This window comes from Bos javanicus, chromosome 18 (genome assembly GCF_032452875.1).
Source record: "Bos javanicus breed banteng chromosome 18, ARS-OSU_banteng_1.0, whole genome shotgun sequence".
In the NCBI taxonomy this organism is placed as follows: Eukaryota; Metazoa; Chordata; class Mammalia; order Artiodactyla; family Bovidae; genus Bos; species Bos javanicus.
In genome coordinates, this window is record NC_083885.1 from 43,470,365 (window position 1) to 43,483,834 (window position 13,470).

The window sequence follows — 13,470 nt, forward strand, 5'->3', positions numbered from 1 at the left end:
TATTTAACCCAATATATACAAAATATTATCTTGACATAAAACCAATAGAAAAATTAGATAATTTTACATTTTTTTTCATAGTAAGACTTCAAAATCCGGTGTATATTTTATGGTTGTATAATAGAATATCTCAATTCAGGTACTAGATTTTCATCGGAAATACTTGGCCTGTATCTAGAGTTCATAAAATCTACATTTGAAAAGGCAGGTTCACATACCCACGGGCTCCAACACACAGCATCAGTTTTCCCGTGATGGTCTGAGACCCTGCTGGCCTGCAAGCCCGTGGCCCTGGGCTCTGCCCTGGAGCTTTCCTCCTGAGCACCTAGCACGCTCTGTAACGACGTCTGCCTTCGTCACTGCTGCTGTTCTCAACGATCAGTGCGCATGGGTGAGTACCCACAGCACACTTGCTGAATAAACATATTTACACCAACATTTAAAAAACCCAGAATCTCCCCCTCTCCTTAGATGATGCCCTGGTCTACAAAGACGTAAGCTGTTGGAAAAGGGTGGGTCTTCCCCATTCTTCTCAGTGGTTGAGGGCAGAGACTTTTGATCCCATCGCCCCTGTGCACGGGAACAGCTGGGAAACAGGACAGCGCCCCCGTCCCGACCCGCTGGCACACCAAACTCCAGCCACACCCACACTTGCACCCGGCCCCCTCTCCACTCAGTCCTGACTTCCCCAGGGCTGCTTGAAAATAGTGCCAAAGGTGGCAGGGCTCACTTGGGTCCCTGGGTCATGTTTTCTGTTTGCCATGGGTTACTTTCAACCTGATCGGGACCTTTCTAGCGCCCCATAAAGACTCACCAGGACCAAGAGAGAACGGGACCGGTTCCTGCTGAGTCAGGCCTCACTGGCCACCCCAAGCTCCAACCCCAGCCCGTCTGCCCCTCTCCAGCTCCTGAGACCCTGTCCGTCCTGCAAGGCTGGGGTGTTCCAGCTCAAGCCTGGGCTCTCTGCCTCTCAGCTGCATTCTTTCACTACCTTGCCTGCTTTGCACTTTCCTTTGCATCCCAGACTCCGAGCTCACCTGCCCATTTGCTTTGGCACCCAGTGGGAGGCTGGCAGAGCCCGAGCGCCATCCCTGCTGGACACTGATGAGATCCAGAGGTCACTGAACTTGCAAAGTATATTTGTAGGGAATAAAATGTTCTCCCTGAAGGCAGGAAGACAGGGATACAAACGTGGTCCTCTAGGTGACAGGACAACAGCTTTGTCCCACAGACAATCCACCTCAGCACTGATCTGGAGGCTCTTGGGGCTGCTGCTGCCTGTCAGCCTATCTACAGATTACTGGATGCCTGGCACAAATCCCCTTGAAATAACAGCAAAGTTATGCGCTTGGTCATCTCCTAGGAGATGATACATAGTTTTATATCCTGGTGAGTCCTTCTATCACCTATAAGATGAAAATAAATTAGAACTCTTTTACACTGTTGAACAAGTTTAATAAAATGTAAAAGAACTTCACTACAACTGACTCATATTCATTCTTTCTTTGTGGTTGAGTAATGTTCCACTGTCTATATGTACCACATCTTTATCCATTCATCTGTCGATGGACAGCTAGGTTGCTTCCATGTCCTGGCTAAACAGTGCTGCTATGAATGCTGGGGTACATGAGAGGATAGAGCCTGTTGTACAGAGTGAAGTCAGAAAAAGAAAAACAAAGATTGTATGTTAATTCATATATATGGAATCTAGAAAAATCGCATTGATGAGCTTATTTGCAGGGAAGGAATGGAGACGCGGACACAGAGAACGGGCTTGTGGACACAGTCGGGGAAGAAGAGGGTGGAATGAATTGAGAGAGTAGCTCTGATATACTCTACCACGTGTAAGACAGATAGCTAGCGGGAAGCTGCTGTGTAGCAGGGGCTCAGCCTCGTGCTCTGCGACGATCTAGAGGGGTGGGATGGGAGGGGGCAGGAGGCTCGAGAGAGGGGGGATATATACACACACATATGTATGTATATATATATAATTATGGCTGTTTCTTGTTGTACAGCAGAAACCAACACAACACTGTAAAGCAATTATCCTCCAATTAAAAAAACATTTTTTAAGTGTAAAATAACAATGGTTTTCTATTTCAACTTCCCACTGAGCAACCAAAGAGCACAGCTGCAATTTATACAGGACCAGGGGCCAACTGCGGGGGCGGGGGTGTCTGTCTCCCCACCTGAAACCACACAGGCCTTGGCTGTGAGGGGTTCAGTAAAAGGATGTGACAGGACTCTACCCTCATACACTGTTTAGGATCTTCTGCAGCCTTTGGCCAGCGTGCCGGGGACCAGCCGCCCCAGACGGTTGGCACCACCGCCAGGACGTCCTGGGAATGGTCCGAGAGGCCGGGGTGATCTACCTGAGGAGGCGGCACAGGGCAGGGTAGGAGCACGGCCCCGCACCCTTCTCGGGGGTGACAGTGGGCAGGGACCCCCCTGCCCCCATCGTGCCCAAAGTCAAGGCTCTCAAACGAGGAGGGAGGCGACATGGCCCCAGGAAAAGGACCTTCCCAGGAGGACAGAGAAGGACTGACGGGGAGAGGGCAGCACAGAGTTTGTACAACTTCATGGGGCATGCAGACCAGCCCCTGTTTTTTGCCAAATAATAAAATACCACCGAGTGTGAACGCACAAGTGTCATCGCTCCTGCTTCCATCCAAGGCTCAGCCAGTTAAACTGACTCATCGAGGGCTGGCTGAGTGCTGGGCCTGCCTGCTCTTCCCCTGGAGACCAGCCAGCTTTGCCAGGTCACCTGTGAGCCTGAGCAGTGGAGTCCAGCTCAGTGGCAATACGGTCAGAGGGTGTGTACTGGCTAAACAGAGCTCAGCAGCACATTTTTAAAATAGAGAAAAATGTAAAAACCTGGGTTAAATTTCTGAGACCATTTATTTCTCCTCGACCCTGAGGAGAAGAGACCTGCGGGGGTGGGTGGGATCTGCCCTCCCTCCACCCCTCCCTGTCCTGGGTAAGGTGGAGCTCTCCCCCAGGGGCTCTGGCCCTAGGGCTCCTGCAGGCCCTGGAGGGTGCTAGGCGGTGGCTTCATGTCACAGCATCCAGCATGGCTTGCTGAGAGATAACATCCAGGCAGCGGTCCTCAGAAACTCTGGTGTTCTCCCAGGGGCCTGTCCTCTCCAGAGTGGCCTGGAGAAGTTCTCGGATCCTCCGGTTTTCCTTGGACGTGGACTCCCACACAACCTCCAGCTCGCCTTCCACTTCTCTGAGAGAAAAAAGTAATACAAAGAAAATGTTTAAAATAACACAATTTAATAAATACTTACAGAGCCCATAAGAATCGTAAAGTCACAAGAACCCAAATGGAAGAATGATTAATGTCAGAGAACAGAGCCCACGGTGTGTGGGTTCTGAAGCAGAGACTCCCAGTGTTGAAAGAAACCGGAAGTGCTCTGCAAACCAAACAAAAAACAAAGGCACAGGCTGAAAATGGCATCTTAGCTCTCTTCTGTTTTGCCTTCTCCTTTATTTTGGCACCAGTGCACACCCTCTGTTCTCTGTGGCATTAATGTACAGCAATACCACGGAACAGCTACCGTGGCTGACACACAGCACAGCGTCCCGGCTGTGGGCGCCCACACAGCACGGGCCTTGCAGGCCTCTTCTATGTCCCCTCTGCCTGTCCCCACTGTGACCCGGCCAACACTCAGGTGCCTGCCAAACCTCCATCCACAGAGCCACTGATGGGCCCAGAGAGTGGGGCAGGGGGCAAGGAGGGGACTATGGGGAGTCGGGGTCACAGTCCAGGACACAGTGAAGACCGGCCCAGATTACGTGCCAGGAGGACGAGTGTCCAGAGGGATCCAAGGCCGCTGAAGAAGGAAAATCCTGAGCCAGGGCTCTGTGACGGGCCCCGCGTGGGGAGCTGAGGAATCAGGGCAGACAGGGCACGCATGTCCTCAGGTGGCCCACCAAGGGGGCAGACCAGATAGCAGCCACTACCTCACGGGAGCCCCACGGGGAGGGAAAAGCAAGCCTCGGCCTTGGACGAGGAGCAGGCCTTGGGCAGGACAGCACGGCTGGGGAGGCGGCTCCTTCACGGACACTGCCAGTTGGTTATGCAAAATGCTAGAAACTGGGTTACCGGGTGGACTTAGAACTGTTGTCTAGAGAGGAGGACACCAACTTCCGGTGCCGGGGGCATAGGTTCGACTCCTGGTTGGGGAACTAAGATCTCACATGCACAGCCAAACAACAAACAAAAAAATAAATTAAAAATAAAAAGAGGAGGCGACCAAGATTCAGGGAGGCCAGTGACATGCCCACTCATTCAATATCATTTTCCTTGTGAACTGTTGCTTCCTTCCAAAGCCCATGATGCCGAGTGCTGGGTACTATTTAATTAAACTATGTATAAAAATCCCCAGGCTTCTGGTTTTGGACAAAACACCCAAATGTTTGCAACACCATGATAATTTACAGCTAAACTCAAAACAAAGTGAGAAGGAAATTTCTAAGGGCAGAAGAAAAATATGAAGACTAAACCGAAGCAGAGGCAGGCAAACAAAATGCTGGCATTGCTCTGAGGACAAAAGCCCACGCTGTGTAGAAACCCAGGCTTCCAGAGAGAGGAGACTAGTCTTGGGCCCATGCAAACTGGGTGCAACAGAAAATCCCAGGGCTGACTCACGTCCACGGTCCTCTCCTCTTCTTCCTAGTGACACGCAACTGTGTATCCCAGAATCACGCAGGTAAGTGGAGACGGGTGAAGAACCCTCAAAGGAAGGATGCTTGGGTGGGAAAATCTGCCAGTCTTCAAAAGAAAGCTGCTCTGAGAGGCTCCTTGGGGGCTGTAGTCACTGATGTGTTCTCAAATGAACATGGGGTTTGAATCTACATTGTTCCCCACTGTAAAGCATCCCCAGGCCCTGACTGGAGTGAACCAAAAGTAAAAAGGCATTTTTGAGGCAATCATGGAAAAAACTCAATGGAAGAGTTAAAAGTACATTAGACACAACCAGAGGCAGAATTAATGAAGTGGAATATTGAGCAAACAGAAAAATATATGTTAAGAAGTTAAACATTAATTATAAATGTAATAATGGCATTGAGAATTTTTTTTTTTTTTTTGCTGAGCTGCATGGCTTGGATCTTAGTTCTGCAACTAGAGACTGAAGCCACAGTGAATGCACGAAGTCCTAACTGTTAGACCGCCAGGGAATTCCCTGTGAATATTTTAAAAATCTTTTTGTATTAAAAAAAAAAGCACTATAGTAGATTTTTTTTTTAAGTTAATAATAAAATTAAAGTGACTACAGGTTTGAAAGTACTCTCTGGCACCAAGAGAAGCAAATGCAAACCTTTTCTGGAGAAAAACATCCTCAATCCAGATCCCCAGGACTCCACAGGGTAAATTCAACCATTCATGGGTTCATAGTAAAAAAATTACAGTACATAGAATGAAATATGGAGAAGGCAATGGCACCCCACTCCAGTACTCTTGCCTGGAAAATCCCATGGACAGAGGAGCCTGGTAGGCTGCAGTCCATGAGGTCGCTAAGAATCGGACACAACCGAGTGACCTCACTTTCACTTTTCAGTTTCATGCATTGGAGAAGGAGGTGGCAACCCACTCCAGTGTTCTTGCCTGGAGAATCCCAGGGACAGAGGAGCCTGGTAGGAGGCCATCTATGGAGTCGCACAGAGTCGGACACAACTGAAGCGACTTAGCAGCAGCAGCAGCAGCAGCAGAAAGAAATAAGCCACATAGGGCAAGAGTCAATAGGACCCCCGAATTCCAGATAAAGAAGCTGGCACAGAATATAAAATAACTATGAATAAAATGTTAAAGGAAATAAAAGATGTACTAAAGATAAGCAAAGATCAAGAATTTATTTTAAAAATCACTAGGGAGATTTTCAAAGGAACCAAATAGGACTTCTGAAATTGAAATATACAGTTGTTGAAATAAAAAATCTCAATGTCTGGGTTAAACACACACTGAACAAAACTGAAGAAAAAACTAGTAAATAGAAATATTGAGGAGAAGTACAGAGAGTGTAGACCCCCCCCAAAAAAAACCCAGGATATAGAAAGTGTAAGAGATAAGACACATGGAAGATTCAGTAAGGAGGTATAACATACATTTAATCTGAGTTCCAGAAGGAAATCTAGACACAATAAGGGGAAAAGACTTATTTCAAGAGATAATGACTGAAAAACTTCAAGAAGTGATGAAAGGCACAAAATCACAGATAAAGAGAATAACTTAAACCAAGTAGTTGAGTAAAACAAACTCATAGTTAAACAGAACGGAGGGGACTTCACTGGTGATGCACTGGCTAAGACTCTGTGTTCCTAATGCAGGGGATCCAAGTTTGATCCCCGGTCAGGGAGCTAGAGCCTGCAGGCCACAACGAAGATCGAAGATCCTTCATGATACAACTAGGATTCGGTACAGCCATGTAAATAAATAAACATTCTAAAAACAACACAGTGGAGCTGCAGACTCTAAGAGTCAAGAGGAAATCTTAAAAGAGGCAAGAGATATAATGGATTATCAAGTTTTAAAAATGACAAAAAAGACTTCTCAGCAGTAACAATGAAACAGAGGAGACAGTGAAATGTGGTGAGAGAAAAAGACTGTTGAGGTAGAACCCAGCTTCCAGCAAACATCAGCTCATAAGGATGCAGCCAAAATGCAGACACTGTCAGATAAACAAAAACTAAGAAAGCTTACTGTCACTAAAGAAACTTCTAAAGTATGTACTTTAGGAAGGAGAAAAATACTCTGAGAAACAGGGTCTCAGATGCAAAAGAAAATAATAAGCAAAGAAACTGATACACTGTGGGTGAATCAAAATAAACAACTCTATTAAAACTAGTAATATGCAGTTTCTGGGGGTAAAATGATGATGTAAAATAGATCTTTTCTTTTCACCTTCATATATCTGTACTTACATGTAATGACAATAGACAAAAACAGCATACATGCTGAGTGGGGAAATAATTAGATTAGAGCGTTAGATCTTGTATTTGGTGGTAGAAATGCAGAGGCGCTGATCTAATTTTAGATTTTTTTAATGTTAAGTAACTATAGTGAAATTTCAAAGGAAACCACTAAAAGAATAAAAATAGAATGTCTAATTTTTGAACCATTAAAGGGCAAAAAAATAGAATAAGGGAAAAAGTATAAAACAAAGTTCCATTTTATTAATGCAGTTCTAAACCACTTGTCTGGCAAGAAGCTTGGTATCATTCCAACTTTTACAAAATGACTGTTCATGGTGGTAAGAACTTCTGTGACTATAGAAGACCTGTTAGATACAGTTAACTCTGCCTGGCATTAAAAAGTGTCTGGCTGACAGAAAATAAACAGCTGTCTGCATTCTGCTTGGTATCTATCTAATACACAGATTCTATCATAACTTGAAGAAAATCACATCTGAATGTCATGCTTTCTCTCCATGCATCATGCAACATGTTTATGTTCCAGTCTGTCAAAGACAGCACAGCCATTCTGAACAGGCCAACTTACACGTGGACCCAGACTACTTGAGGGGACCGCCATGCTCACCTTCACAACACGTGTGCTATTTCCCAGGGCTGGTTTTCAACACACTGGCAATACCTGCTCCGTCACATGGGGAGCCACAGCGAACATGATATACCCATAATCTCCTGACTGTGATCTTACAAAAAGGGAAGAATCTGAAACTTTAAGGTTCTTGGAAATGAAAATGTAATAGCAGAAATAAAATATTTAATCAAAAAAATTTAAAGTCTCCCAAGAAGATGGAATAAAATAAAAATATTAAAGAGATGGAAAAGAGGGGGAGAGGGGGAGGACAATGAGAGGCCTGGATTGACTTAGGAAGTCCAGTATTCAAACAGCAAGAATTTTTAAGGGAGGGATAAAAGAAAATGAAGACCTGGGATCTAATGTACAGCGTGGAGACGACAGTTAACAGTTCTGTATGTCTGAAAGTTGCTAACAGAGTAGATCTTAAGTGTTCTCACCACCACCACCACAAAAAATGGTAATTACGTGAAGCGAAAGCTATGTTAACCTTATTATGATAATCATTTTACAATATATATGTAAATCAAACCATCACACTGTATACCTTAAATTTATACAAGGTTATATGTCAATTACTAGGGGAAATCTTTTAAAAGAAAAAAAAGAGAGAGAGAATGGAGGAGCAAATACAAAACAAGGTCAGGATTTCCCTGGTGGTCCAGTGGTTAAGATTCCACCTGGCAGTCAAGGAGACGCACAGGTGTGATCCCTGGTCTGGAAAGACCCCACCTGCTGCAAGGCGGCTAGGCCCGTGTGCCACACCACGAGCCCTGAAGCCTGCGTTCCGTAACACGGGCGAGAAGCCCATGCACCGCAACCAAGACCCGGTGCAGCCACAGATAAAAGAGTATTTTAAAATATCAAGACCAACATTAAAATCAGACAAAACTAAAATGTAAAAACAAAAATAAGCAATCAAATGAACAAAAAACAGGTCCAGAGCATGTTACTGGAAAAATCTTACCAAACATTCAAAAACCACAAACCACCCAGGGGGCTGGGGCGGCCAGACCTTTTCTGCTGCAGCGCCTTGTCCAGGATGTCCTGCTTGTCCAGGAGCATCCGATGGAGGTGCCTCATCTCCTGCTGGTACTGAGCTGACTTGCTAGCAAAGTCCTCCTGCTGCTCTGTCAGATGATGATTCATGTCGTCCAGCTTCAGCGCCATCTGCTTCTTGTACCCCTGGGGACGAGGATGGACTCAGTGAGGGGATGCTGCCTGGGGCCCAGGGGCTGGCTTTGTGGATTGCTCCTTCCCCACTCCTAGGCCTATCAGAGCCCCTGAACTGAGTAACCCCTGGACAGGTCTCATCTGGGAGGGCAAGTTGGATCACAAAAGTCATCACAAAGTAATAAAGGAATTTCAAGTATATTAAAAAGAATTTCTGACTTGTACCATGCCTAGTTTTTTACATGCTACAAATAAAAATTAAAACAGAAAGACCTGGCAAGGACTGTCACACTCTCTTGGTAAACAGATGACTGAGATAAAAGCCTGATTCACTTATTTTCCTTCTTACATATTTATTGTTTAGTATTTAAGGTTAACAGATTTTCCACTGAGCATTTCCAAAACTGCTGTCACACAGATTTTAACTTTTGAGTTCAACTACAAAGATTTAATTTTGTAGTTAGTCACAAAAGATTCAGTTCTCCTTAGAAATTATAACATCCAAGAACCTACTACAGTATGACTCAGGAAACTCAAACAGGGGCTCTGCGACAATCTAGAAGGGTGGGGTGGGGAGGGAGCTGGGAAGGAGGTTCAAGAAGGAGGGGACATATGTATACCTGTGGCTGATTCATGTTGAAATCTGGCAGAAAACAACAAAATTCTGTAAAGCAATTATCCTTCAATTAAAAAATAACTTCAAAAAAAAAGAACCTACTTTATACAGCACAGGGAACTCTACTTAATACTTAGTAATGACCGATATAGGAAAAGAACCTAAAAAAGAGGGGGTATATGTGTGTATATATATATAACTGACTCACTTTGGTATATACCTGAAACTAACACAACACTGTGTGGTAGTTTGAGCATTCTTTGGCATTGCCTTTCTTTGAGATTGGAATGAAAACTGACCTTTTCCAGTCCTGTGGCCACTGCTGTGTTTTCCAAATTTGCTGGCATATTGAGTGCAGCACTTTCACAGCATCATCTTTCAGGATTTGAAAGAGCTCAACTGGAATTCCATCACCTCCACTAGCTTTGTTCGCAGGGATGCTTTCTAAGGCCCACTTGACTTCACATTCCAGGATGTGTGGCTCTAGGTCAGTGATCACACCATCGTGATTATCTGGGTCGTGAAGATCTTTTTTGTACAGTTCTTCTGTGTATTCTTGCCATCTCCTCTTAATATCTTCTGCTTCTGTTAGGTCCATACCATTTCTATACTTTATCAAGCCCATCTTTGCATGAAATGTTCCCTTGGTATCTCTAATTTTCTTGAAGAGATCTCTAGTCTTTCCCATTCTGTTGTTTGCCTCTATTTCTTTGCATTGATCGCTGAAGAAGGCTTTCTTATCTCTTCTTGCTATTCTTTGGAACTCTGCATTCAGATGCTTATATCTTTCCTTTTCTCCTTTGCTTTTCGCTTCTCTTCTTTTCACAGCTATTTGTAACGCCTCCCCAGACAGCCATTTTGCTTTTTTGCATTTCTTTTCCACGGGGATGGTCTTGATCCCTGTCTCCTGTTCAATGTCACGAACCTCATTCCATAGTTCATCAGGCACTCTATCAGAACTAGGCCCTTAAATCTATTTCTCACTTGTACTGTATAATCATAAGGGATTTGATTTAGGTCATACCTGAATGGTCTAGTGGTTTTCCCTACTTTCTTCAATTTAAGTCTGAATTTGGCAATAAGAAGTTCATGATCTGAGCCACAGTCAGCTCCTGGTCTTGTTTTTGCAAAGAAAGGCAATGCCAAAGAATGCTCAAACTACTGCACAATTGCACTCATTTCACGTGCTAGTAAAGTAATGCTCAAAATTCTCCAAGCCAGGCTTCAGCAATATGTGAACTGTGAACTTCACATGTTCACGCTGGTTTTAGAAAAGGCAGAGGGACCAGAGATCAAATTGCCAACATCCGCTGGATCATGGAAAAAGCAAGAGAGTTCCAGAAAAACATCTATTTCTGCTTTATTGACTATGCCAAAGCCTTTGACTGTGTGGACCACAATAAACTGTGGAAAATTCTGAAAGAGATGGGAATACCAGACCACCTGATTTGCCTCTTGAGAAATTTGTATGCAGGTCAGGAAGCAACAGGTAGAACTGGACATGGAACAACAGACTGCTTCCATATAGGAAAAGGAGTACGTCAAGGCTGTATATTGTCACCCTGCTTATTTAACTTACATGCAGAGTACATCATGAGAAACGCTGGACTGGAAGAAGCACAAGCTGGAATCAAGATTGCCGAGAGAAATATCAATAACCTCAGATATGCAGATGACACCACCCTTATGGCAAAGTGAAGAGGAACTAAAAAGCCTCTTTATGAAAGTGAAAGTGGAGAGTGAAAAAGTTGGCTTAAAGCTCAACATTCAGAAAACGAAGATCATGGCATCCGGTCCCATTCCTTCATGAGAAATAGATGGGGAAACAGTGGAAACAGTGTCAGACTTTATCTTTGGGGGCTCCAAAATCACTGCAGAAAGTGACTGCAGCCATGAAATTAAAAGACGCTTACTCCTTGGAAGGAAAGTTATGACCAACCTAGATAGCATATTCAAAAGCAGAGACATTACTTTGCCAACAAAGGTTTGTCTAGTCAAGGCTATGGTTTTTCCTGTGGTCATGTATGGATGTGAGAGTTGGACTGTGAAGACGACTGAGTGCCGAAGAATTGATGCTTTTGAACTGTGGTGTTGGAGAAGACTCTTGAGAGTCCCTTGGACTGCAAGGAGATCCAACCAGTCCATTCTGAAGGACATCAGCCCTGGGATTTCTTTGGAAGGAATGATGCTAAAGCTGAAACTCCAGTACTTTGGCCACCTCATGCGAAGAGTTGACTCATTGGAAAAGACTCTGATGCTGGGAGGGATTGGGGGCAGGAGGAGAAGGGGACGACAGAGGATGAGATGGCTGGATGGCATCACTGACTCGATGGACGTGAGTCTCGGTGAACTCCGGGAGTTGGTGATGGACAGGGAGGCCTGGCGTGCTGCGATTCATGGAGTCGCAAAGAGTCGGACACGACTGAGCGACTGAACTGAACTGAACACAACACTGTAAATCAACTACACTCCAATAACAAAATAAAAAAAAAAGAAATCATGACATTCAATTTATACATCTTCTTTGACCCAAGGGTCATTCGTTTACTGCAGTTTTTACATGTCCAGGTGAAGGAATACTTTTCACTCTCATTTTATTTATTAATTTCTGGTATTCATTTTTTTGGTCAACAGATAGCTTTCTTATTTCTACTTTGGAAGCTTACTGAAACTTTATTTTTTGGTAGCCAATCTATAATCAATTTTTGTGACTGTTCTGTATATAGCTATGTCTATGTAGACATAGATATATACGGGCTTCCCAGGTGGTTAAAGAACCCGCCTACCAATGCAGGAGACATAAAAGACGTGGGTTTGATCCCTGGGTCAGGAAGATCCCTTGGAGGAGGGCATGCCAACCCACTCCAGTATTCTTGCCTGTAGAATCCCATGGACAGAAGAGCCTGGCAGACTACAGTTCATAGGGTCGCAGAGTCAGACACAACTGAAGTGACTTAGCACGCATGCACATAGGTATATACACATAAATATACCTTACAGATTATGCTGTAAAATTCTGTACGTTTACTCTTGTATAACATTGTGATCTGTCCTGGACTAAGAGAAGTGGATTAAAGCTCCACTAAGCTTCCATTTCCCCTTATTATCTCCTGTAGTTTATAAGTTTTGGTGTTATTTAGTACAGAAACATTCATAACTACTATATATATTAAAAAATTTTTTTTTGATGGGCACCATTTTTAAAGTCTTTTATTGAATTTGTTACAATATAGCTTCTGTTTGGTTTTTTAGCCCTAAAGCACATAAGATCTTAGCTTTCCAACCAGGAATTGAACCCGAACCCCCTTCATTGAAAGGGGAAGTCTTTTCTACTGGACAGCAGGGAAGTCCCAATAACTACTATTATTAATTGTAGTCTTTAGCACTATTAAGACCTCCCCCCGCCCTTTTTTTTCCTTTGTTTGGTTTCATTTAGTGCTTTGGCCCAAATTTTCTCTTAGCAGATGTAAAGATCACAGCTTGGCTTTCTTCTTGTTTGCATAAACCTGTATTATCTTCACTCATCCTTTTAATCTTTCTGAAGTACTGTTCCTGCTCTCTGGCATACAGTGTTGCTGTTGAGAAGTATGAAGTCAACATGACTTTCTTTTTTTATGTCTTGATCTTTTACCTGGATGTCCAAGGTATTTTTTCTCCTTCTTTTTCTTCTTCTTTTTTTTTTTTTTTGGTCACCTCAAGCAGCTTTGGATCTTACTTTCCCAAGCAGGGATTGAACCTGAGCCCCTTGAAGTGGAAATGCAGAGTCCTAACCACTGGGCCACCAGGGAATTTCCCAAGGTAATTTTTCTTTATCTTGAAGTCACAGGTCTTGGTGTCAATTTTCTAGGCCCATCCTGGGTCAGTTTCCCTTTCAAGACATAGATTTAACTCTTTATTTATGTCATGAAAAGTTTACATAAATTGCAGCAATGTCTTTTTCAATCCATCTCCCAGAATTATTGAAATAAAAAAATAAACAAATGGGACCTACTATAACTCAAAAGCTTTTGCACAGCAAAGGAAACAAAAAATGAAAAGACAACCCACAAATTGGGAGAAAATATCCACAAATGATGTGACCACCAAGGGATTAGTCTCCAAAATCTACAAACAGCTCATGATGCTTAACAGCATCAAA

The 13,470-nt window shown here is 43.8% G+C and overlaps 1 protein-coding gene across 7 annotated transcripts in view; it reads right to left on the minus strand.

Moving 5' to 3' along the window:
* Positions 1-2,879: 2,879 nt before the first annotated feature.
* The window catches only part of CEP89 (centrosomal protein 89), an 82,217-nt gene continuing 71,626 nt past the window's right edge, over positions 2,880-13,470 (minus strand). For 6 of the 7 annotated variants that reach the window (XM_061387906.1, XM_061387908.1, XM_061387905.1 and 3 more), the window contains 2 exons: positions 8,559-8,728; positions 2,880-3,229 (listed from right to left, as the gene is read on the minus strand). In XM_061387906.1, coding sequence (XP_061243890.1) covers positions 3,052-3,229; positions 8,559-8,728 — 348 coding nt within the window. In that variant the 3' untranslated portion in view covers positions 2,880-3,051. The remainder of the gene's footprint in view (positions 3,230-8,558; positions 8,729-13,470) is intronic. The other variant, XM_061387907.1, reaches the window with a different exon arrangement.